The sequence below is a fragment of the Vigna radiata genome, unplaced genomic scaffold, assembly GCF_000741045.1.
Source record: "Vigna radiata var. radiata cultivar VC1973A unplaced genomic scaffold, Vradiata_ver6 scaffold_428, whole genome shotgun sequence".
Taxonomy (NCBI): Eukaryota; Viridiplantae; Streptophyta; class Magnoliopsida; order Fabales; family Fabaceae; genus Vigna; species Vigna radiata.
In genome coordinates this window covers 1,504-27,247 of record NW_014542177.1, presented here as the reverse complement: position 1 = coordinate 27,247, position 25,744 = coordinate 1,504, and the positions used below count along the sequence as shown (strand labels likewise).

At 43.5% G+C, this 25,744-nt stretch overlaps 1 protein-coding gene and 2 pseudogenes across 10 annotated transcripts; 2 read left to right on the top strand and 1 right to left on the bottom strand.

Moving 5' to 3' along the window:
* Positions 1-13,770: 13,770 nt before the first annotated feature.
* On the top strand, positions 13,771-19,898 carry LOC106779147. Of its 10 annotated transcripts, none has more exons than XM_022776452.1 (9): positions 13,771-15,998; positions 16,098-16,222; positions 16,830-17,039; positions 17,829-18,025; positions 18,460-18,576; positions 18,751-18,810; positions 18,950-19,036; positions 19,156-19,239; positions 19,349-19,898. In XM_022776452.1, the coding sequence occupies exon 1, from the start codon at positions 14,000-14,002 to the stop codon at positions 15,134-15,136; it is 1,137 nt and encodes a 378-aa protein (XP_022632173.1). In that variant the 5' UTR covers positions 13,771-13,999; the 3' UTR covers positions 15,137-15,998; positions 16,098-16,222; positions 16,830-17,039; positions 17,829-18,025; positions 18,460-18,576; positions 18,751-18,810; positions 18,950-19,036; positions 19,156-19,239; positions 19,349-19,898. The 10 variants fall into 10 exon arrangements, with proteins under 10 accessions (XP_022632173.1, XP_022632172.1, XP_022632176.1 ...); XM_022776451.1 differs by having other exon boundaries at positions 16,821-17,039; XM_022776455.1 differs by having other exon boundaries at positions 13,771-16,222; positions 17,014-17,039.
* A 2,004-nt stretch (positions 19,899-21,902) lies between these two features.
* LOC106779142 lies at positions 21,903-23,577 on the bottom strand (annotated as a pseudogene).
* A 633-nt stretch (positions 23,578-24,210) lies between these two features.
* Positions 24,211-25,744, top strand: part of LOC106779141 — a 2,751-nt pseudogene continuing 1,217 nt past the window's right edge.

The window sequence follows — 25,744 nt, the reverse complement described above, 5'->3', positions numbered from 1 at the left end:
ACCGAAAACCTCCATAACTTAGGGTTCCTTATCTCTTTTGCAATTTCCTTCCATTTTGACCGATTAATCCTTCCTTTGCCCCAATCTAGACCATTTCCACCGATCAATCATCCATTTCCACGATTATTCCGTCGGTTTAGTGAATCCTCACCGATCTAGGGTTTTTCTACCGTCTAGACCTAGATCTAGGGTTTCTTGTGTTCGTCTCTGTATAGCTCGCGATTTAGAGCTCCTTCATCATTCCGCTGCGTCTTCTTGTTGGAGAAGCTTCGAGGAGGTCCGCATTGCCTCTCGGTCAACCTCCTTCGAGGCTCTCTTTCATCATCCGCCCAAGAGATTTCCATCTACAACCTCAACCCCTCACTTCCTCCACCACCTCCTTGCGATTTCAGTATAATATCTCGACAACAAAGTGACAGATTTTTTCGGGCCGGAGAAGAGATATTCTTGTTTCAAGTTGGAACTGCAAGATCTAAGTTTTTTTTTTTGCTAATACTGTTACTGGTATCAAGGAGGGAGACTAATGGAATTGATTGATCCAACCCTCGGCAAATACAATGGTGATGAGGCAGCAATGTGCATTCAGCTAGGTTTGTTGTGCTGCCAAGCAAGCATAATTGAAAGGCCTGACATGAATGTTGTTCATCTCATGCTCTCAAGTGATTCCTTCACTTTGCCAAGGCCAGGTAACCTGGAATTCAAGGTCGTATAGGACGTTGAACCACAACTACATCTGCTTTGACCAATACCAATGTATATTGTTCTGGTCGGGATTTCGTCCAAGCTCCCTCGCACAATTTCCCACTTTGAACCGTCCGGTCCTCCGCTGATCCAACTCCAGTCCAACCGTTCTCCTTCGTCAAGTCGTCCGGGTACCTGTTAATGGCGCTCCGACGCTCAAGTCAGTGTTTAGACTTTTTTAATGATAAAGGTAGAGATAGAGAGAGAGAGAGAGAAATAAATGTGCATTCAATGTATCTGCCTACCTCTTACCTTTGACTCCTATTTATAGTTTTTCTCATGGGCCAATGATTAGTGGGAACCTAATCACGGCCCAATCGCAGGCCTGTTGAGGTTAATTTAGTTTTACCTTAATCTCGAATTCTTATGATACCTTAGTCTGTGAACTTTGTCGGTCGTCCCTATTGTGTAACAAGAAAAGATTTGACGTTGGTCATCACTTTCGTTCCTACAGTATGCCGGTGTCCCAAGTTCTGATCGGTACCGACGCAATCACGCATCAGACCGTCCGGTCTTCCGACAGCTGGATTTTTCAAGGTTTCTTACGGACGCGTTCGTGACCGGCTATGATTGTTGACAGTCATGCGGACGCGACGGCAAAGTGAGGTTCACCGCCTAGGTCGTATACGTTTCGTCTCAGGTTTTTTGGAGAACATGTGCTGGCGAGGCTTCATGAGAATTCTTCAAGGTTTTTCTTACAAACAGAGGTTACTCCCGGCCGCCGAGACCGGACTCCACCGTGGTGTTATCTTGGGTCGAGTCGTGCCCGTCGTCCTAACTTGGGGCCTTGGCTCTTTGCCTAGGTCATACGTTTCGTCTCTCAGGATTTCTTCAAAGGTTAGTATCGGCCGCCACAACCGGGCTTCCCTCATCATGTTTCCTTAAGGTTTTGGTGTGACGGTCGTCCTGGCTCTTGTACGACCGTCCGCCTCACTCCTCACAGTACACAAGCCCCCCAAGCCTGAGGTCTCGTAGTGACCGAAAGGTTTCAAATCCTGAGGGGTGACGGTTCCGCTTCCCTAGTCGTGTCTTGGGCGGGAAAAGTACGTGGCGCGTCGTGATTGGAAGATGAGTCTTTGGGAACTTAACCGTCGCGCATCGTGGGTTGACCTAACGGTGATGGTGCTTCGACGGTTTTCAAAATTTTCTATAAATAGGGTTGATGGTGGGAGGTTATCCACCTTTCTTCTCTTTCGCTTTCTCTCATTCATCAACTCTCAGGTAATAAATGGCGGTGGTTAGTGTCTATTCGTCCGAGGAGTCGTCGGGTCGCGGAGGTGGTGGCGGGGCAGAGGGGACCAGCGACACGAGTGGGTTTGCAGCGGGTCCGTCGGGGCCCGCCCTGGTGGGGGGAGGTTCCATTGGAGCTGAGCCGGCAACAAATCCCTTGGGGGTCGCCGTGGAAGGGAGGGTTGCCTCTCTAGATTCGGTGTCATCGTCCTTCCTTGAGGCGAACTCAGATGAGGAAGATGAGATGCCGCCCTCGCCAGAGGCCGACAGATTGACGAATGGCATTGCCATTTTCTTGCTGAAGGGCAAAGTTCGCGTTGACCTGGAGTCGGCGGAACCGGTCGGTGGATGGCCCCGAATCCGAGGGTATCGCTGGGCCTCTCCGGACGTGGACGAGTATACGTCGGACTTCGGGACTCGCGAGGACCTATCTTGGTGGTCCGAACGCTCTTACATAGCTCGCGATGTGGAAGATGCACGCTTGTTTCGGCTCGGCGTTAGTCACCCGAACGAGCGAGTGTTCCATGGGAAGGGGTCGCACGTGGAGGATTTTTTCTTTGTGTACACTTACATGTTCATTCAAATGTACATGAGGGTTCCGTTCACCGAATTTCAGGCGTCGATCCTGAAGGAACTGAATATCGCGTCGAGTCAGCTGCATCCCAACGGGTGGGCGACCATTCAAGCCTTTACATCCTTGTGCGTCGCTGTAGGGATAACCCTCATGGTACGGGTCTTCCTGCACTACTTCAACGTCTGCCCCGTTCCTCGACGAGGCTGGGTATCGTTATCATCGGTACACGACCGGACCTTGTTCAAACCATTCTCAGATTCGTTCAAAAACTTCAAGAAGCGATACTTCAAGATAATAATTAAGGAGTCCGGACGATCAGAGTTTTGTGACTCCGATGGCGCACCTCGGTTCCCCTTTTATTGGACCGAAGCCCCTCAAAAAATAAAGGCATACGGTGTCGGGTTATTGAATGCGGCCGAAAAAGACGCTGTTTGGATAATAAAGACCCTGCCCCGCCAGCTGAGCGCCCGTGGCTTCGTCGATTGTTTGAAATATGAGGATTTCGATCAAATAGCTTTTGGTATGCTTTTATTCGGATTTTTCACTTTTGATGCCATGATTTGACTTGTCTAAATTCTTGTTTTTCTTTCAGGATACATGTCTCTTCCCGTTCCCCGCCAAACTGGATGATTTGCTTCGTCCCAACGTCGCCGAGGAAGCGTAGGGTCGCAAGGAGTGAAGCGTTCGTCCGTCGCTTCAAGCTCTGCTCCCTCTACTCACATTCCGGTCGACATTCCTCAAGCCAAGCTAGTTACCGTGGAGGTGCATCCCCACGAAGTTATCGCCACTGGTCGGGCGCCCGACCAACCGCCTCGTCCGCACGTTTAACCTATCACTGTGCAATCTTCTGAGTCTCCTCCAAAATCGGTGGTTCCTTTGGAGAGGAAAAGGAAATCTCGCGAAGAGGACAAGTCTTCCAAGAAGAGTCGCCGGAGCGGGAGCTCTTCCTCCATTCCTCTCCCGGCCGGCATCTTTGATCCGGCCCTCGATGCTGCTTCCCGACTTGAAGTTCGGGCCAGTTCGTCACAGCGGGCGGTCATCGAGCCCCTGTCCGAAGGTGAACTGTATGCGGCGGCCGTCGAGATGATGGCCCGTGGAGTTATGATGGCCGTGAATGCCCGCGAAAAGGGGAAAGTTCGAGAAGGGCGCGACTTGCTTCGCGAGCTGGCCAGGGAACAAGAGTCGGCGGCCGCTCTCTGTCGCCGGGAGGAATCCCTCGCCAAGGATCGTGAGGGATGTGGCGAGAAAAATGCCAAGTTACAAGCGGACTTGGAGGAGGCCAGACTGCAATTGGCCAATTCCAAGAAAGCTGTCATGGCCGCCCAGTCTCGTGAGACGAGTTTAATTGAGGACGAGATACGCCGCCTGGGTAAGAGGGGGGACGAGCTGGCCGAACAAAGCGACCGGCTAACACAGGAGTTGCTTGCCGCCAGTGAAGAGAAAAAGAAAACGGACGCAGAGTTAGCTCGGGTGAAGGAAGAGTTCGCCCAGTTGGATGCGACGGTCATATTGGAGCATGAAGAGGGCTTTAACAAAGCCTTGCGCCAAGTGGCCCATTTACTGAAGGTGAACCCGATGGCCATCGGGTTTGATCTCTATCAGGATGTATACGATGGAGAGATGGGTCCGGTGTGGGCGACTCTTCCGGCCGAAGGGAATGGCGATGCTAGAGTGGAGGTTGAAGTCGACAAGGGTCATCCAGAGGATGGCGCTGATGTCGACGAAGGTCGCCCGGAGGAGACGGGCGGTGCGTGATCCGGCTTTTAAATCTCTTTTCTTTTTTGATTGTTTAGTAGAATTTCTTAGGGTAAGGTCGGCCTCAAAACACTTAGGAATGTTTAGTGTTTGGGATTCGACCCGCTCATGGACAAGTTTTTTGTAACCCATACTTCATATTTTGTTTTGGAGAAGTATAATTAATATATTAGTCGTTCAGTTCAAATTCATATTAGTTCGAATTCTTATTAGCAATCTGTTGTCTATTAACCGCGCCGTTAAGGGACGCATGCGCTTTGGGAAGGCAATGGTTTTGTTCGTCACCTTGTCTTTGTTTTAGTGGGATGGATACCTTTGTGATGGCCGCGAAAAGGCAGGTAAGTGCCTTTTCGGCCCATGGGACGGATCCCGCTTATTCGAATAAATTGATATCGTTTTTTCTCGTTGGGACGGATCCCATTCTCACAGTTATAATGTGCCTGGTACGACCCTTTTGGAATTGTCATTAAGTGCTTGAACGATTTACAATAGGGACTTAACTGAAATAAAATTTTAGATGGGTCGCGTTCCATGTGTTGGGGAGCATCTGGCCGTCCGGTCGTGCGAGGCGATAGGCTCCGTTGTTGAGGGTGGCCACGACTCGGAATGGACCCTCCCATTTGGCCGCCAGCTTTCCGTGCGATGACGTTCGTCTTGCTTCCCCTGTCTTGCGCCATACGAGGTCACCTTCCTGGAAATCTCGTGGGCGGACTTTCGTGTTGTACCTCCTTTCCACCATCCTTTTGCATGCCTCGGCCCTTAATGCCGCCCGGTCACAACGTTCCTCAATCGTGTCGAGTTCGACCCGGAGTTCTTGATCGTTTAGGGCTATATCCTCAACTTGTCTTTTTAAGGAGGGTTCTCCCAATTCAACGGGAAGCATGGCGTCCACACCGTACGTCAGGTTAAAAGGGGTTTCCCCTGTTGTCCCGTGCGGGGTGCATCTGTACCCCCACAAAACTTCGGGCAGCTCCTCAACCTATGCTGCCTTCTTTTCGCCCAGTCTTCTCTTCAATTCGGCCACTATAGTTTTGTTCACGGCTTCAACCTGCCCGTTCGTTTGAGGGTGCTCAACCGAGCTAGTTACGTGTTTAATCCCCAAATTCTGGTAGAATTCCCTCAATTTCTTGTCTATGAACTGTCTGCCATTGTCTGTGATGATTGTTCTTGGAAGACCGAACCTACAAATCAACTTCCAACAAAATTTTTGGACTTGACCGGCCGTGATGTTCGCCAGGGGCTCGGCTTCTACCCACTTGGTGAAATAATCAACTGCTACCAAAAGGAACTTTTTCTGTGCCGGGCCGGTCGGGAAAGGTCCCACGATGTCCATGCCCCACTGCGAAAAAGGCCATGGGGCTATGATAAAGTGTAAAGGGTGAGGTGGCGTCCGGAGATCGCTAGCGTGCGCCTGGCATTGTAGACATTTTCGGGTGAAGACACGGGAGTCTTCCTCCATAGTGGGCCGATAATAACCAGCTCGGAGTATCTGGGCCTTCAGAGTCCTCTGAACGGAATGGAATCCACAAATTCTGTTATGGAGTTCGTCCATTACATACTGTGCTTCTTCTTTGGACACACACTTGAGTAAGGGAGTGGAGAACCCTCTTATATACATATCGTCGCCGATAAGTAGGAAACGGGCTATCTTTTTTTTCGGTCGTAAGGTACCTCCATCATCTTGTTTTTTCATTAGTCCCCTTATCTCCCCCCGCCAATCGGCAACGTCCGTAGTAATTGCATGGCATTCGACGGACGGTTGCATAAGGACCTGCCTGATGATCGTCGTCAACTGCCCTTTGTCCTTGTTGGAGCATAGTTTGGACAACAGGTCGGCCCTGGCATTCTGCTCCTGGGGAATGTGCTGGATATCCACCTTCTCGAACTCGGCGATCAGGGCGGATGCTTTATGGAAGTACCTAGAGAGGTGGTCCTCTTTCACTTGGAATTCTCCGTTCATCTGCCCGACTACTAATTGCGAATCAGTTCAGCAGACTAACTTCTTAGCTCCCATATCTTTGGTTAGCTCCAGGCCGGCCACTAGGGCCTCATACTCCGCCTGGTTGTTGGAAGTTTTGAACTTGAACAGGAGGGAATGTTCTAAGAGGAACTCGTTCGGTCCCTCAAGGACGATTCCTGCACCGCTTACACTCTTGCCGGAGGCTCCGTCCACATATAAGTTCCAAATGTCATCTATCGCCGGTGGCAACTCCGCTGCGAAGTCCGCAAGATGTTGGCCTTTTATGGAGCCCCTTGGTTCATAACGCATTCCAAATTCAGACAACTCTACGGCCCACGCCACCATTCTGCCGGCCAAATCGGGTTTCCTCAGCACCTTAGAGATCGGATTATTGGTCCGGACTACCACCTGATGGCTCTTGAAATAGGGTCTTAACCGTCGTGCGGCGTGGAGCAACGCCAGCGCGACCTTCTCCACCTGATGGTATCTGGTCTCGGCGTCCTACAGCGTTCGCCTAACGAAGTACACGAGCTTTGGGGATGGAAGCTCCTGTACCAGGACAACGCTTATAGTAGTGTCTGACTCTCCTAAGTATATGTGTAGCTCCGATCCCCTGTCCAGTCGGTTCATTACCGACGGGTTCATCAAGATTTCCTTCACTTGGGCGAAAGCCTGCTCACAGTCGACGTCCCACTTGCTAGCAGCTTCCTTCTTCATTTTCTTCATAATTGGCCTTGCTCGCTCTACTAGTTTGGGGATGAATCTGAACAAAACCGTTAGACGTCCGACCAATCTCTGAATATCTTTCAAGGTTATCGGGTTCAGCATTTTTAAAATGGCCTCACACTTGTCCGGATTAACCTCAATGCCCTTTGAGGTTAACATGAATCCAAGAAATTTCCCCCCAGATACTCCAAAGGTGCATTTCGCCGGGTTTAACCTCATTCCGCCGAAGACTTCCTCTAAGTCACATAAGTGGCTTTTCTCGTCAGGTGACCGAACCACCATGTCGTCAATGTACACGTCCATGCAACGTCCAATCTGTCTGGCAAAAACCCTATCCATAAGCCTCTGATAGGTGGCTCCAACGTTCTTCAATCCGAACAGCATTACTTCGTAACAGTAATTGGCCCAGTCTGACATAAAGGTGGTTTTTTCCTGATCGGGGACATGCATTGGAATTTGATTGTATCCCGAATAAGCATCCAAGAAACTCAGTATCTTGTGCCCGGAGGCACCGTCTACTAACGCGTCTATGCTCGGCAAAGGGTAAGAATCTTTAGGACACGCCTTATTCAAGTCTGTATAGTCAGTACACATCCGCCACTTCCTGTTTTCCTTCTTCACCATTACCACTTTGGCCAACCAAGTAGTATAAGTCACTTCCTTGGTGAAACCCGCCTCCTTCAGCTTTCGCACCTCACTCTCCACCGCCTTCCTTTTCTCGTCTCCCATCTTCCTTTTCTTCTGGGATACTGGACGAGCTTCCTTATACAAGGACAGCTTGTGGGCCATATCTACTGTCGTCCAGGCGAATAAGTCCCGGTTCTTCCACAACATACCACGCAACTCCTTCTCTATTTCTTCCGGTAATCCCCTTGCTATAGTCGTGGTCTGGTCCGCTCTATTCCCTATCAGTATAGGTTGAGTTTCACCCACCGGTTCCAACTGATCGTCTGTATTGGTTCTCGGGTCGAGGTCAGCCAAAGCGACCTCGGACCGGCTCACCTTTCGCCTTTCCTCCTTTGGGTATATGCGCAGCCCGGTCGCATAACATTCTCTTGCCGTCTTTTGATTAGCCCGTAGCGTGCATATAGTCCCCCTTCGGGTGGGGTACTTCATGGTTAAATGAGGGGTGGATACAATCGCACCGAAAACGTTGAGGCACGGCCGTCCCAACAAGACATTATAAGTGGTGCTCGCTTCTACGAGTATGAATCTCACCTTCATCTCCTCGCTCTCCCGTCCCGTTCCCAGGCGGGTGTGAAGGTCAACATAACCCCTCGTGTCCACTCGCTCTCCAGCGAATCCCACTATTTGCTCGTCATAAGGGACGATGAGGTCCTCTGAGATGTCCATATGGAGGAAAGTCTTCCAGTACAATATATTGACCGAACTTCCTTGATCCACCAATGCTCTATTCACCCCATAGCGGGCTACCTCAATATTGATGACCATTGGGTCATCTTGGTCGGGATCCGGGGCGTGAAAATCCTCGTCCGAAAAGGTGATGGGCGGCATTGATCTCTTTCGGACGTCTATAGCATGTATGGATCTCAACGTCCGGATACTTCTTTTTCTGGCGGACGAGGTGGATCCACCTCCGGCGAAGCCTCCAGAGATGGTATTAATAGTTCCCCTCAAAGGTCCTTTTGGTGCGTCTCTGCTGCAACTCCTGTCCCTCCGGTCCATCCGCCTCTCCTCGTCTCTAGGCAGACGGTTGTAAGTTCGGTAATTTGTTTCTCTTCTGAGGTTCCTGGGAGGACTAGCTGGCCTCATATAAGAGTGTTCTCTCCTGGGCGGTCCCTCTCGCTCCCGGGCGTCCTCTCTTTTCACATATTGTTGTAGTCGCCCCATGCGAATCAGCTCTTCTATCTTATCTTTTAGAGTGACGCAATCTTCGGTATCGTGCCCGGAGTTCTGGTGGTACATGTAGTGCTTGCTCATGTCTGCTCCCGGAGGAGTTGGACGTTTGGCAGGGGCCGGTAAAATTTGGGCACTCAACGCTTCCTGGAGTATTCGGGCTCGGGGAGCATTGAGGGAGGTATATTGTGGGAATCTTGGGCCTCTTAGCCCCTCCCTCAGTCTCGGTCCCGGCGGTCTATTGCCTTGACCTTCGGTCTTTCTGTTGTCGTTCTTATCTGCCTTGGCCTCCTGTTGTTCTCTTCGATAATTCTGCTTCATGTTTTCCACCCGTGCTTCATCTGCCGCCCGTTGACGCAACTCTTCCATGGTTTGGGGGGGGGGTTCCGGCATATGTTGTCCTTGAAGGGCCCTGGTCTCAACGCGGGCATTACATATTGCAAGGCCAGTTCCAGGCTGAGGCCTTTAACCCTCCGGACCGTTTTCTGATACTGGTCCATGAAGGATTTCAGAGACTCCTCTTTTCCTTGTTTCAAGTTCATTAAATCCACGACCTTCACTTCCTCTATGTTACAAGCAGCAAACTGCTTCTTGAAGATCTCGCCTAGACTTTTGAAATTCGCAATGGAATTGTTGGGGAGTGTATTGAACCAATCTAAAGCTTCCCCCTCCAGAGATAAAGAGAAAGCACGACACCAGATGGCGTCGCGGCCCGTCCGGAATGTCATAGCGTTGATGAAAGACTTAATGTGAGCGGTGGGGTCCGACAACCCATCGTACATCTTAAACTGGGGTGAGACGAACTGCTCCGAGATATGTACCTCCGTAATCTCCCTGATGAAAGGCACCGAGACTGTAGGTCCTTCAACCTTCACTAACATGTGATTGTCTTCCTTGTCTCCCTTCTCCCCCTTATCCTCCTTCGCTTCTTTCCCTCTCCCCTCCGTTCGGGCACTGCTATGCTCCGCCCTCTCCTCCTCCACTCCTCCAATCACCGTACGATCTTGTCTACCGTTATTATCTTCTTCAGCTCCGGCTCCTCCACTCTTAGCCTTGGCTATTTGGGCCATACAATCGGCCCTAACCGTTGTCATCTCCTCTTCATGCTTATGCTGCATCTCCTCCATCCGCTGCTCCATCGCCCGCCACATCTCAGACTGCTCCTCCGCACTAGCGTTTCTTTTGGTCACCATTGGTTACAATCCTCCGGCCCCACAGTGGGCGCCAAAATGTTCTGGTCGGGATTTCGTCCAAGCTCCCTTGCACAATTTCCCACTTCAAACCGTCCGGTCCTCCGCTGATCCGACTCCAGTCCAACCGTTCTCCTTCGTCAAGTCGTCCGAGTACCTGTTAATGGCACTCCGATGCTCAAGTCAGTGTTTAGACTTTTTTAATGATAAAGGTAGAGAGAGAGAGAGAAATAAATGTGCATTCAATGTATCTGCCTACCTCTTACCTTTGACTCCTATTTATAGTTTTTCTCATGGGCCAATGATTAGTGGGAACCTAATCACGGCCCAATCGCAGGCCTGTTGAGGTTAATTTAGTTTTACCTTAATCTCGAATGCTTATGATACCTTAGTCTGCGAACTTTGTCAGTCGTCCCTATTGTGTAACAAGAAAAGATTTGACGCTGGTCGTCACTTTCGATCCTACGGTATGCCGGTGTCCCAAGTTTTGATCGGTACCAACGCAATCACGCATCAGACCGTCCGGTCTTCCGGCAGCTGGATTTTTCAAGGTTTCTTACGGACGCGTTCGTGACCGGCTATGATTGTTGACAGTCATGCGGACGCGACGACAAAGTGAGGTTCACCGCCTAGGTCGTATACGTTTCATCTCAGGTTTTTTGGAGAACATGTGCTGACAGGGCTTCATGAGAATTCTTCAAGGTTTTTCTTACAAACAGAGGTTACTCCCGGCCGCCGAGACCGGACTCCACCGTAGTGTTATCTTGGGTCGAGTCGTGTCCGTCATCCTAACTTGGGACCTTGGCTCTTCGCATAGGTCATACGTTTCGTCTCTCAAGATTTCTTCAAAGGTTAGTATCGACCGCCACAGTCGGGCTTCCCTCATCGTGTTTCCTTAGGTTTTTGGTGTAACGGTCGTCCTGGCTCTTGTACGACCGTCCGCCTCACTCTCAAAGTACATATATTATAGTTGAAAAAAACAATACCAGTAACAGTATTAGAAAAAAACAATACCAATGTATATTATTGTTACTGGTATAGTTGCTTTGAACAACAACAAATTATTGTTGGTTAAAAAACACTGTTGATATCACTTTTAAAACAATTATGGTCAAATTAACAGTCTATTATAGCTAAAAATTTACAAACAAAAATTATTATATGATGGTATAAAAATTAAAAATTAAAGTTTGACTTGAAATGTCATCGAATTTGGATACAACAGCTCAAGCATTTCTCAGTGGGTCATGATATTAAAACCCTTGGGATGGAGAACATGGCGACTATCTAATCTCATGCATGGACCACTTATTTTTGTCGTTATTGCTCTGAATGGAAACGTGTTTTCTTTATTTATTTCTTTATTAATTTTCTGCAATCATTTTCCACAATGTTTTCCTGTAGTTAAATAAAATAAATAAATCCCTAATCGAAAATATATTTCTTTATTTTCTACAGTCACCCTTTTATGTTATATATATTTTTTCTATTTTTATTATTAAAATTTGTAAACAGTTTGTGGTGTAATTTGTTTGTACGTTGAAAATTAATGTTTTGAAACTTTTTTTATCTTTTTTTTATCGATTTGCAATATGCATTTTCTTCAAAACACACGTTAATATTTTCTTAAACATCATCAGAGCATATTTTACACTGTTTTTTTCTTTTGGTCTTAAACATCATCATTTTAAGTGGTTTCTAATTGCTGACCTGCGAGGTGGTTGTCCAACACTTGCTGGAGATGGTGGGCCATGTCTGGTGGATGAGCCTCCAATCTGGGGCGCTCCGGCAGAACCCACCGCCCATCGCAGCCCCTCACCATCTCCTTGTTCTCGTCTTGCCGCCAGTGCAGCAGAACGCCGTATTCGCTCCTGATAGCTCTTGTTCAAAACAATAAAATAAAGAAGGTTTAAACGTCTTTTTGGTCCCTAAGTTATGAGCGGATGTTCAGTTTAGTTCCCGTTTTTTAAAATGTAAACCTTTGGTTCCTAAGTTATAAAAAATGTATCAAATGAGTCTTTTTTTATGTTTATGGTCAAAGTACAAAGAACAATCTAAAGTGTTGTTATTATTAAGAAACAAATCAGAGCAATCTAAAGATGTAGCAGTTGTTAAGAAACAACCAAAAACAATATTTCAAGTCAAAAAAGGACTCATTTGATACATTTTTTATAACTTAGGGACCAAAGATTTACATTTTTAAAAACGGGGACTAAACTGAACATTCGCTTATAACTTAGGGACCAAAAAGAGGTTTAAACCAATAAAGAAACAATACCAGTAACAGTATTAGCAAAAAAAACTTTGATGTTGCAGTTCTAACTTGAAACAAGAATATCTCTTCTCCGGCCCGAAAAAATCTGCCACTTTGTTGTCGAGATATTATACTGAAATCGCAAGGAGGTGGCGGAGAAAGTGAGGGGTTGAGGTTGTACATGGAAATCCCTTGGGCGGAGGAGGTGGGAGAATGACGATGGAGTTGTGGCGGTGGAAGGCCGGAGTTGCAACATGATGAATTTCAAACAAAACCACCTTTAAATACCATATGTCCACGATATTGGTCTTTTAAGTTGTCACGTGTATAAAATATTAACAACCCATTCACTGATAGCTGACCTGGGTATTGTGTCGTTAAAATTTTTAACGCCATAAGCAAAATGGATTAACATGCACCGTTTTTGCAAAAAGTAGGATTTTAGTGAATATTTTAAAAAAGGTAGGACGACTTTGAACAAACCCTACGAAAAGAGGGACCAAAATAAGTATTAAACCAATACTTTAAGTTTTCAACTTCAAGGATACTCATCCTCTCTAATGGTACTCGTCCTCTCTTAGTCGAGTAGGGGTTGTGCCTACAGAAGATGCTCAAGTTAATCAAGTGTGTCAACTGGTAATAAATGCGATAATTAATGAATGTAATCAATGTACCTCTTAAAATGTGTTATTTATACTTACTGCTTATGGGCTTTTATCTCGATGGGCCTTAGCCATGTGGCGTAATTACTTGTTAATCATAAATTATAATGATTAATTGTGAATCTTTTAGCTTAACTTATGAATTATTGTGACTAAGTACAATTAACATGATATTGTCTTGGTTGAATAAGTGTAAGTCGGGTACAGGTTGACTTAATAGGCTGATATGTGCTTAGTTAGAAGTAGGTCTTATACTTACATGTTCGAGAGATATTTGAATGTGTTTCGGTAGTAGGGTAGGACCCACTCAACCTCCACAATTTCTCCAACTCCTACACTTTCGTCCGGTCTAAAACGGTCGTCCCTGCTTCCTCGCTTAGTCTTCGCTCCTTCCTTCTTCGGTATGGGTAAAGACCGGTCGGGTACCTGCTAAAGATACTCCGACGCTCAAGTCAGTATAGTCCGATCGGTCAATATTATCTGTATTAAATGTATCATAAATGAATCTACCTACCTGTTATTGTTGACCTCTATTTATACTACTGGTTTTGGGCCCGGAATTAGGGTTTTGTTAATCATGGCCCAATAACTTCTTAACCAAGGCCCAAAACTGTTAAGTACGTATTAAAATTAACTTACCTTAATGTCCTGCCGACGCAACCGTCCGGCCAGTCCGGTTGCGCCATCGTAAGGTCCGGCCGGCCACACTAGTTCCAACACCGGACGACTACCGAGTACATCAGGCCCCCCAAGCCCTAGACAACCTGTTGTTGTTGGGTTTAAAGTCGCGGCCCCGGGAAAGAATGCTAAGGGACGTTTCAATTTGTGGCGGGAAAACACGTGGTGCTTCTTGATTGGATCAGTGTCTCGGGTAGTGGAACGGTCCTTCGATCTGAACCCTTGATCGTGAAGCATTTCGACGGTGGAGATGAGGCAGCGGTTACAAAAATTTTACTATAAATAGTAGTGACAGTGCAGTCATTTTCACTTACCTTTTTCTTCTGTAAATCTGACCGTCCGTTTGCAGTTAAATTCTCTTCAGGTAAATAAATGGCAACAGTATCTTCCTTTACTTGGTCGGCGGGCGGAAGCGGCGGGGGCTCCTCCAGTGTCGGCGGGGGGTCATCTTCGCATTCCGAGGCTAGTTCGCGGGAGGTTGCTTCGTTGGGGTCGGCTTCGTCAGGAGGCGACCGGATTTGGCATGATGCTGCTCTTTCTCTCCTTGAGGGCGGTGTCGTGGTTGATGGTTTGGACGGGACACCGGCCGGTGGATGGCCGACCATTGGCGGATACACTTGGGCCTCCCATGACGTTGGTTCCTTCAAGTCTGAGATCAAGACCAGGGGCGAGCTACTAGAGTGGGCCAACCAAACCTATCTGGTCCGAGACGAAGAGGACGCCCGGCTGATCCGTCTGGGGGTATGCCGTCCCAACGAGTGGGTATTCCACGGGAAGGGATCTAGTATCGAAGACTTCTTTTTTGTATATACATACTTGTTCAAGCGGATGCATGTCCGGATACCCTTCTCGCGGTTCCAGGCGGCCGTTCTTCGCCAGATGAACGTTGCCCCTTGCCAGCTTTGCCAGCTGCATCCGAACGGGTGGGCTTGCATTCAAGCCTTCATAGTCATGTGTGCCGCATTGGGCATTAAGCCGACCCTACCTTTATTCTTTCTTTATTTCCATGTCCGACCTCCTTCTAAGCACGGGTGGGTCTCGTTAACATCCGTCCAAGATTCTTGCCTCTTCAAGGCGTACTCTGATTCTTTCAAGAAGTTTAAGACTAGCTTGTTCAAAGTAATAATAAAGGAAGCCGGCCGTAACCAATTCCGCAATGACGTTGGCGAGCCACTGTTCCCCTACTATTGGACGGAGAATCCGTCTCGAGTATGTGCGGTTGCAGTTGAAGATTTGACCCCTACGGACGTCGAGACCGTCAGAACCATTGATGATTTGCCCCGCCGCCTTCACGCCCGTCCCCTAGTGCGCACCCCGAATGTCCAAGTTCCTCCTCGGGTCAACGTGACCATGGCCCAAAACGTTCCTCCGGAGATTGTCAATCTCGTGGCGACCGAGATACCAGCTGCCCAAGCGATTCCGGACGCTCAGGCTCTGCGTACCTCTTCCTCCAAAAGGAAGAGGAAATCAAGAGTCTTCCTCCAAGAGGAGTCGGCGAGAGGGCAGTGACCCTCGGCCTTTGACCGGGGGGTTGCTCGATCCCTCATTCGGGGTGAGCGATCACGTGGACTTCCGGATGAGCTCTTCCCAAAGGGCGGTCGTGGAGCCCTTGTCTGAAAAGGAGCTGACTGAGGCAGCCCTTGAATTCACTTCCCGAGGGGCCATGTTGATATGGTACCTTCACCGCTTCGCCGATCGTCGTGGAGCGGAAGACGTTCAGCACGAGCTGGCCGCATCGAAGAAGGAAGTCGAGGACGTTCGGGCATAACTAGCTGAGCTTACCATTGAGCATTCTAAGTGCCAGGAAGCCCAAGAGGCCCTGGTAAAAAAGTATCAGGGTGCATGTATAGAGGTGGCCACCCTGACCAAGCAGCTTTCCGGCCTGCGGGTCAAATATACCTCGGAGACGGACGAGAACGAGCGCCTGAGGTCTGTTCTTCAGGAGACTGAAGGGAAGGTCACGGCACAGGAGGTGGAATTGGCCAAGGTGTCTGGGGACATGGAGAAGGCCCAGGCTACCATCCGGCAGCTTAGCCACGATGTCCAAATCGAACATGAAGAGGGATTCACTAAGGCCCTTCGTCAGGTAGCCTACTTGATGGGGACGGATCCTCTGACGGTCAGTTTTGACATCGCTCAGGACATCTTCGATGGTGAAATGAGCCCGTTCCAATGCCTGACGGTGTCGCTGAGGAGGAAGAAGAAGAAGAAGAAGAGGGAGGAGAAGAAGAAGAAGCTGTCGGTGGAGAAGATGGGGAGGATGCCGAGGAGGGCGTTGATAATGATGGAGATGCCGGTCTGAGGATGATGCACATTTTCTGCAAGGAGTCCCATGTGATTTTATCTTTAAATTTATGCAACATAAATCTTTGTAAACCCTTTTTACTCCACAACAAATTTGATGTCAGTTAAGGAGAAGCATAGAAATTTTTTCGAATCAATCGTTTTTTTTTCTTTCTTTCAATTATAGATCAGTATTTCATGTCTGGGATACTTCATTAGAGACCAGAGAAATACCTAGGAGATATTGCAACCTGGGATAAAGCTGAAAGTTGTGTTAAAGAAGCTTTAGATGATTTTGCCAAGCCTTTGCAGGTAATTATGTCCTTTTCTATATATCTTATAGAATATTTCATGCCAGTGATATATTGTTAAGGATATTCTTTTCATCATGCGGTTATAATTATGATTACATTAGAAGTAGTACAGATTGGATATCCAAAAGTAGAGTTTAGCCCATTTCATCTTCAATACTAAGAAAATTCTTTGATTCCTCTAAACTCACTAAATAATTGCCTACCCCATGTTGTCTCCCCTCCTCCCATCANATTTATCCCACCATTCTCTCATCATGGAATTGTACTCTTCCTAATTCCAAGCAACATGAACCGAAAAACTGTAAAATCTTAGAAATGATATATTTATATTTGTGTGAAAAATCATGATGTAATACATTTATAACTTTTGTTATGTCATTATAATTATATTTATATTTACTGATGATGCAATTATTGTAATAAATGAGTTATGTTAGCTACTTCCTAAAAGTATTAGTTATATATATATATATATATATATATATATATATATATATATATATATATATATATATAATATAGTAATTTGCTTTTTTTTAATTGGAGAGGTTGGTTTGCAAGTTCCATGAGATTCATCTGTGCTTTCAACCCAATAGCCTCTGCAGAACTTTCATCCAAGTTCCTGCAATTCCAGAACAAAAACTGTTTCTTGTTTTCCGTTAATTGTTCATCAGCTGTTGAAGGAAACGATACAGTCTTCAATGATTTGCATTCAATGGCTTTTAAAGTTTTAAGAGACGATGGAAGGTTTGACAGATTCTGAAGAGATTTGCATTTGCTGGCTTCTAGAGTTTGAAGGGACGGAGGAAGCTCTGGTATTGTTCGAAGCTTGTTGCAATTGTTTATGTCTAGATGTTGCAGTTGAGTAAGATTATTGAAGGAAAGATAACAACTGGTGTTGCACTGAAAAAGATAACAAATTTGTTAAGGACTTTCCCTTTTCTTTAGTATATTAAGATGTGAGACAATGTTAGTCTTGTAGAAGGAAAGAATAACGCAATAAAGGAAGGCTGATTGCCAAGAGGTTTGGTTTTATAAACCGGGGAAGCACACTGCTAGTACTGTCATTCATACTCATAAAAATAAGAAACAAATGTGACTTCTTTCTGTGGCTTATAATGGAAACATTTCATGTGTGGTTATTGTTAGTTGTTTACTAAATTAAGGAAATGTTAGTTGTGGCTATTGTGCTACAGCATTTTGATGAGAAATGCTGATAATAGGCCGCAAAACCAATGGCAATGCAATTCAGAGAGAGGGAAATAAAGTAATGTATATCTTGAGATATATTGTCAATTGTACATGTATTTTCTCAAAAACAAAAAGTAAATAAGGGATAACCTCGTGCATGACCAATGGGGACAAAAAAATGGAAGAAACTAGTATGCTAGGCCTTTTTCTTATTAAATCAACAAATTAAAAATAAATGATCCCCCTTTCTTGACAGGATGTTGCTATCTGAGATTTTTCTCTGTTTTTTTCTCCTGCTTCACTTTCAGAGTTTTATTTTCTGGTTGTTTACCTTTAGCCTTTGTGTGCTGTCCTTTTGTTTGGTAAGTTAGATTAAAAATGTTTAAATTGTTATTATCTTCTTTGTATGGCAGAGTGTTCCTGTGCAAGCTGGGCAAACTCCTCCACTATTGCAGTATTTTGGAACACTTTTGACTAGGGGAAAGCTGAATTCCTTTGAATCATTAGAATTGTGAAGGTTGGTTGTGAACCAGAACAAGAAAAATCTGTTGGAGAACTGGTTGGCAGAGGACAAGCTTGAATGCAGCGAGGAACTAGGAGATCTAATAAGGTTAGGTTGCATCAAAATTTTGAAGAATTAAATTTCATTCTGTTATTTATCACTCTCTTTGGACTCTTAAGAAAAAAATGGTCATATTTGGTGAACTTAAATGTAAGGAAATTCTAATTCCCTAAACCTTATTTATTGCTACTATTTCAAAAGTACCTTTATATTTAAATCTAAGCATCATCCTCCATGAATATAATTTAGAGTAATTTAGGCAATGTACCTCTTTATTGTATGAAAACAACATATTAAACGAACTTAACTACTATTGTTAAGAAGTGTGAAAGTAGTTCAATTTTTTTTATAATTGAGTCTAGAGGGAGTGCTTTGTTTGTGTTCTATCTTTGAATTGTATCCCAAAACAGGTTGATGATTTTCCTACTGGTTTATTGTGAAATGTTGTATTCTATTAATATTTACGGCATGCTTCCTTGTAGACTGTGGATAATGACCTTGCTCTAAAAATATATATCAAAGCCAGAGCTACACCAAAAGTTGTTGCTGCGTTTGCTGAGAGAAGGGAGTTTGACAAAATTCTGATATAGTCTAAACAGGTGTTTGTTTACTTCATAAAAAAACATTGATGTTTAATTCATAGAATCATTTAATGCTATTATAACATGCATAACATTTTGTCTGCCTGTATAAATAGAGCATTGCATGTATTGCCTTTTCATTTTTCTGTACACAGTTTTCCTTAATATTGTGGTACATATTTGTTGCTATAGGTTGGATACACACCTGACTACCTCTTCCTTCTGCAAACAATTCTCAGGACAGATCCTCAGGTGTGAGACAAACTTCTGTAGTTCTTTGTAGCTCCATTATTGTCTGCCTCCTTGTTAGATGTGTGGTAACTGTGTTCTGAACATGTAAATCTAATTGATAATGTATGCTGAAAGTTACCATTTTCATTTTCACATGCAGGGTGGTGTTAATTTTGCATTAATAATGTCTCAAATGGAGGGAGGTTGCCCAGTTGATTACAACACTATAACTGATCTCTTTCTTCAGGTTGATTATATGTTGTGATTAATCAATCGTGATGTTAATGTGATATTTTATTTTCATGGTCATTGATTTAGTACTGAGTGGTTCTTGAAATTAATGTATTTTTTTTGGTTACTTCTCAGAGAAATCTGATCCGAGAGGCAACCGCTTTTCTCCTCGATGTTTTAAAACCGAATCTACCAGAGCATGAGTTCCTTCAGACAAAGGTGCATCCTTTGTTTCCCACCTTTTATGGGCATCTTACTCTCATATTTTCTTTCTCTGAAGTGATACGATCTTGTGAATTGCTGTTTAAGTCTAATATTGTGATGACAGATATGTTGTTGAGAGAATGGATGGTGATCTGTGTGCCAAAGTTCTTGATCCTGATAATGACTAAGAAGGCAACTTATTGATGAAGTTGTATTCACTGCTTTGCCAGAAAGCTCAAGCCCTGACCAAGTTTCTGCAGCTGTTAAGGCTTTCATGACAGTTGATCTGCCTCACGAAGTGATTGAACTTCTTGAGAAGATTGTCCTTCAGAATTCTGCATTCAGTGGGAATTTTAATTTGCAGAATCTTCTTATTTTGACAGCGATAAAGGCCGACCCGTCCAGAGTTATGGATTATGTCAATAGGTTGGATAATTTTGGTGGACCTGCAGTTGGAGAAATGGCTGTAGAAGCTCAGTTATATGAGGAAGCATTTGCCATTTTTAAGAAGTTCAACTTGAATGTTCAAGCAATGAATGTGTTGGTTTATAATATTCATAGCATTGACCTATTTGTATATACAATATGATGAGTTTGATAATGCTGCAACTACCATGATGAACCATTTTGCTGAAGCATGGGATCATATGCAATTCAAATATTTTGTTGTTAAAGTTGATAATGTGGATCACACAACACCTTTGCTACATAATAACCTTTTGTTTCTCACTCTATTCACTAAACTAGATTCCACATCCAATCCAATAATATAATATTACCTCATTAATAAACGATTGAAACTGCCTCCAGTAACATGATCAATACTCATTTGCTAAAGATATTTTGCAGGCAATGTGCAACTTTCATTAGATCGGTTCATGATAAACTTTTTGTTTAATCAAAGGAATAAAAAACCTGCAAGCAAATAAAACACTTTCAAGAAACGAATTACCAATATAAAGTGTGTTTGGTTCAACTTATCTTAAAGAAATAATTCCCTATGTCTGCTTATTTTGCAAGATTTTTTAGGAAGCTTTTGAAAAATTATTTCCCCAAACTTAAGCGTTACCTAACATCGACTAAATTCCAAAAACATGATATTCACACAAATAAGAATAATAACCAATGAGTGGATGCATATATTACACTGGTTGTAATGCAGCATAGGAGACTTCTCCATGAGAATAAATAAATGTATGCTATCACATACTAGTTGGAACAATAGCACACTGCAAAATCAAATAGGAAAAGAAAAAGACTTCAAACAATCATTCAAGAGAAATTATTGACAATAAGGAAATGAAGAGTTGGTGTAAAAAGAAAAAAAAATGAAATATTAGAGAAATGGATGACAACAAAAGCACAAGAGATGTCCCAATTTAAAACCAACTACACTGGTATAAAGACTATAGAATAGTAAATTTAAAAACCCTAATTTCAAAATCCTAAATTCAAAATTCGAAAACCCTAATTCCAAAATCCAACCAACAACCACAATCCTACCAAACCCTTATACTAGCAACACAAAAAATGTTCACAACCACTGCTAAAGGAAACCTTCACAACCACGAGGAGGAAACATGCATAAACAGCGAGCTGACCAAAATCCCTCAAAAGGAGAAGCACCAACAAAGAACATTGAAACTTTCACCAGCACCTACATAAAAGCCTCCAAAACTAACCCAAATGGTTTTTTCATTCACCATTGAAAGAAGAACGAAAATGAAATTTTCATTTCTCTCCTTTTCACCCTTAAGCAGGATGCAATTTAAAAAAAAAAAAAAATTACATGGACTGTGTCAAATGAACATAAGTGGCGTCATTGTATTGCTACTCATAAAAATATAATGCCCACTCCGTCTTTCCTTCCACATACAGAACACATCTTCTCTTGTTCTTCCTCTTGTGAGAAAACAAAACACACTGAGAGACAAACATGGAGGCACCATCTCCGACCGAACCCATTGACCCAACCACGCCTTCCATCACCACCCTCAGTGTGGAGGCCAGCCAGGCCGAGCCGACCCCACTCCGAAAAATGTTTGCTGTGAGTTCATAGCCGCAGACATACAGTCTGGGTGGGCTATTCAGCATTTTCTGCTCACCCCTTACGTTCAGCTCTTAGGAGTTCCACACGCCGCAGTCTCCTTGATCTGGTTCTGCGGCCCCGTCTCGGGACTTGTGATGCAGCCCATTGTTGGCTACTACACCTACAGAAGCATTTCTCGCTTCGGTCGCAGACGCCCCTTTATTCTCAGAGGTGAAGTGGCTGTCGTCATAGCTGGATTTCTTATCACAGCCGATATAGGATATAGGGTACGACGACATAACCAAAAAAAACCGTCCTCGGGCCGTTGGGGTGTTCGTCATAGGATTTGGGATCCTACATGTTGTAAACAACATGTTACAAGGTCCTTGTCGTGCCTTTCTGGCTGACTTAGCGGCTGGGGATCAGAGAAAAACCAGAATAGCAAATGGGTTTTTCTCGTTCTTCATTGGTGTCGGCAACGTGTTGGAATTCGCAGCGGCGTCTTTTAGTGGTCTGGACAAGATTTTTCCCTTCATGCAGACCAAGGCGTGCGATGTTTTCTGCGCCAATTTGAAAAGTTCTTACTTTTTCTCGATCTTGTTACTGGTATTCTTGGCCACGGTAGCTCTCATCTACGTAAAGGACAAGTCCATGCCGCCACGGGCGGTGCAAGAGGACGCGCAGCCCTCGGGTTTCTTTCAGCTCTTCGGAGAGTTGAAGGAGCTGAAAAGACCCATGTGGATGCTCATGTTGGTGACAGCTATCAACTGGGTCGGGTGGTTCCCCACTTCCTATTAGAAAAAAAAGTTAAAATTTGTAAATTTGTAATCCAAAATCAGTAAAGCAAACGCAGTCGTTTAGAACACGTAGAGAACAGAGAGAGAACGTTACCGCAAGGGGAACTCCGAGAACGGCGAAGAAAACCATGGACCCCACTGGCCGCTGGAGGGGTGGCCCACTGCGGCGGGGTTCAAGTGGCGCTCGTGCTCCGCCATCTTGGTTATGACGATGGTCATTCCGTACCCAATCGCGAGAATGAAATTCACGATGCCCCACAGCCTCTTCACTCCCCCAACCATGCGCCCCTACGGTTCAACCGCCAGCGACATGAACCCCATAACCCGGCGTCCTCTTGCACCGCCCGTGGCGGCACGGGCTTGTCCTTTACGTAGATGAGAGCTACCGTGGCCAAGAACACCAGTAACAAGATCGAGAAAAAGTAAGAACTTTTCAGATTGGCGCAGAAAACATCACGCGCCTTGGTCTGCGTGAAGGGAAAAATCTTGTCCAGACCACTAAAAGACGCCGCTGTGAATCCCAACACGTTGCCAACACCAATGAAGAAGTAAAGAAACCCATTTGCTATTCTGGTTTTTCTCTGATTCCCAGCCGCTAAGTCAGTCAGAAAGGCACGAAAAGGACCTTGTAACATGTTGTTTGCAACATGTAGGATCCCAAATCCTATGACGAACACCCGACGGCCCAAGGACGGGTTTTTTTGGTATATCAGTCGTACCCTATATCGCTGCATAACTGATAAGAAATCAAGCTATGATGACAGCTGCTGCACCTCTGAGAATAAAGAGGCGTCTGCGACCGAAGCGAGGAGTGCTTCTGTCGCTGTAGTAGCCAACAATGGGCTGCACCACAAATCCGGAGACGGGGCCGGGGAGCCAGATCAAGGAGGCTGCGGCGTGTGAAACTCCTAAAAGCTGAACGTAAGGGATGAGCAGAAAATGCTGAATAGCCAACCCACACTGTATGCCTGCGGCTATGAACGACACAGTAAACATTTTTTCAGAGTAGGGTCGGCTCGGCCTGGTTGGCCTCCACACTGAGGGTGGTGATAGAAGGCGTGGTTGGGTCAATGGGTTCGGTCGGAGATGGTGCCTCCATGTTTGTCTCACAGTGTGTTTTGTTTTCTCACAAGAGGAAGAACAAGAGAAGATCTGTTGTGCGTGGAAGGAAAGACGGAGTGTGGGATGTGCGTGGAAGGAAAGACGGAGTGTGGGATTTTATAGCGTGGGGAGTATAGGCATATGCAGAGAGAAGGAGGGAACAAAGAGATTATGCAGAGGTATGAAAGTGAAAACAGAGCACAGGTATGAGAGTGAAAACAGAGATAGAGAAATTGAGATGTATTTCTAATAAGATGAGCAAGTAATACAACTGAAGTAACAGATACAAGTGACCCTTAACACGGTTAAGGGGTGCATTTTAGCAACCAATATAATGAGAGTTTATTACTATTAACAGAAAAACGAGAATAAAGACAAAAATAGACCTCCTGGGGGAAGGGCTTACGTACAATGCATGATCTTTGTCTTTTACCATGAAATAATAAAATGTTGAGCGATAGTACTTTAACACGCAGACAAATTACATTCATTTTAGACGGTAAATAATAATATTTTATTTATAATTATATTATTTTTTTAATTTAAAATCATAATATATATTATTATATTATTAAAATCATTGTCAAAATGAATGTTTTTTTAAATCGTGTCAAAGTATTTTTTTCTAAAATGTTTGTTGGTGTTAAATTTTGGAATCTTATAAATAATTTTATTTAAATATTATTTTATTAATTTTTGGGTTTAATAATATTTAATTTAATTTTAATAAAAATAAAATAATATACATAGTTATAATTTTTGGTTTATTTGATATAATATTATTTTATATAGATTAAATTGATTTTATTTTAGTGTTTAACTTTATTTCCGTAATATTGTAGTATCATGAATATTTAAAATCTTTTAATTATTAATCAATCTCAATTTTAGAAAAAATATTCGAATATATATCATAAGATAATAATAGTGTTTCAGGTTTTAAAATTAAGTAAAATAATAATAGTTTATTTTTTATTTATAAAATAATAAATAAAATACTAATCTAGTAATACAAACTTTTGATGGCAAGATCTATATAAAGGAAAATATTGCCGTCAGAACTAGTTGCATTACAATCAAGGACTCTTTCCGTGTTTATAAGCTTCTAACACAATTCACTTTCCGTGTTTATAAGCTTTAAAAAACATATAACATAATCTCAATAAAGTTTAAAGAATATTTTCATAATGTTACTTGCTGGAAAAATTAGCACTGAACTTCCAGTTCATGCAACTGCAGACAAATGGTCCACACCTTCACAAACCAACTCCACCATATTCAACACGTTGCTGGTAAAGTTCATGGAGCCAGGTGATGATTGGCATGCCAATGATTCGGTCAAACACTGGATTTATACTGTAGGTAATTAACCTTTTAAATTGAATATGCTTAAATATTTTGAGACAACCAAAATGAGAGAAATTCTACAATTTAACTATTTTTCATTAGTTAATTTTAATTTATCGAACAAACTTATAATGCTATTTCAATTAAACTTCTCAGCAGGTATTTAAAAAACAAAATATATATATATATATATATATATATATATATATATATATATATATATATATATATATATATATATATATATATAATTCTCTCATGGCTTCTGCCAAAATTATCTTATAGTAAACTCAATTTGTTGAATGATAACTAACAATTTCTGTTACTTATTATATTTATGTATAAGGTGTCTAACAATTTCTTATTAAAATAGTAAATGGGTCATCAACTACGTACTCTTATTTGTGTTAACGATCGTGGTTACTTTGTGTAACATTTTGTAACATTTCTTACACAAGAATATTTGTGTTAACGATCATGGTTACTTTTTAAACAACAGAGGGTAAGGTTGAAACATGTCATGAAACAATTGAATATGTTAATGAGCAGAAGAAAACAATTGCATTCAAGCTCTTTGGTGAAGCTATAGATCATAAATACAAGGTCTTTAACCTAACCTTTGAAGCCATTGAGAAGGATGATGGCAGTGCTGCAATTAAATGGAGTATTGAATATGAGAAAGTATTGAATATGAGAAAGTGAATGAAGATTTTCATCCCCCATATGGCTACTTGGAATTCTATAAATGTCATGTCCTCATTGTAAGAACAGTATCATTTATGCTTATAAAATTTACAATAGTGAGTTTAATTAAAATAAAAGAAATTTAGTGAGAAGCTTTCTTANATAGTAAAATGNTACGATGACTTTGCCATAATGGCATTAGTCGTGTTGCCCTTAAGTGGAGGCTTCTCATTCCTGCATCTCTGCGATGCTGCTATTGTAGCATTCAATTAATGCTATTGTNCAGAAAATAAATATGAACATAAATAGTGCATTTTTAAAAGAAAAATAGAATAATGATAGTAACAGGAATTCTAAAACTGTACGAAATATATGACATTACCGGAAAATATATCCCACATTAACATGATTTTAAAACTGTACTGGATTTCAAAACAACTGTAATTATTATAGTGTTAAAAAATCACAAATATGTCATATTTACTTCATTCATNATTTTATTTAAAATAGAAAAAATATTTTACCTTACACTTACCGCAATATAAAAACAAAAAAATCTTAC

What these genes read in the sequence shown, in the direction of transcription:
- LOC106779147 (XM_022776452.1), top strand. Translation starts at nt 14,000, where the DNA reads ATGGCAACAGTATCTTCCTTTACTTGGTCGGCGGGCGGAAGCGGCGGG.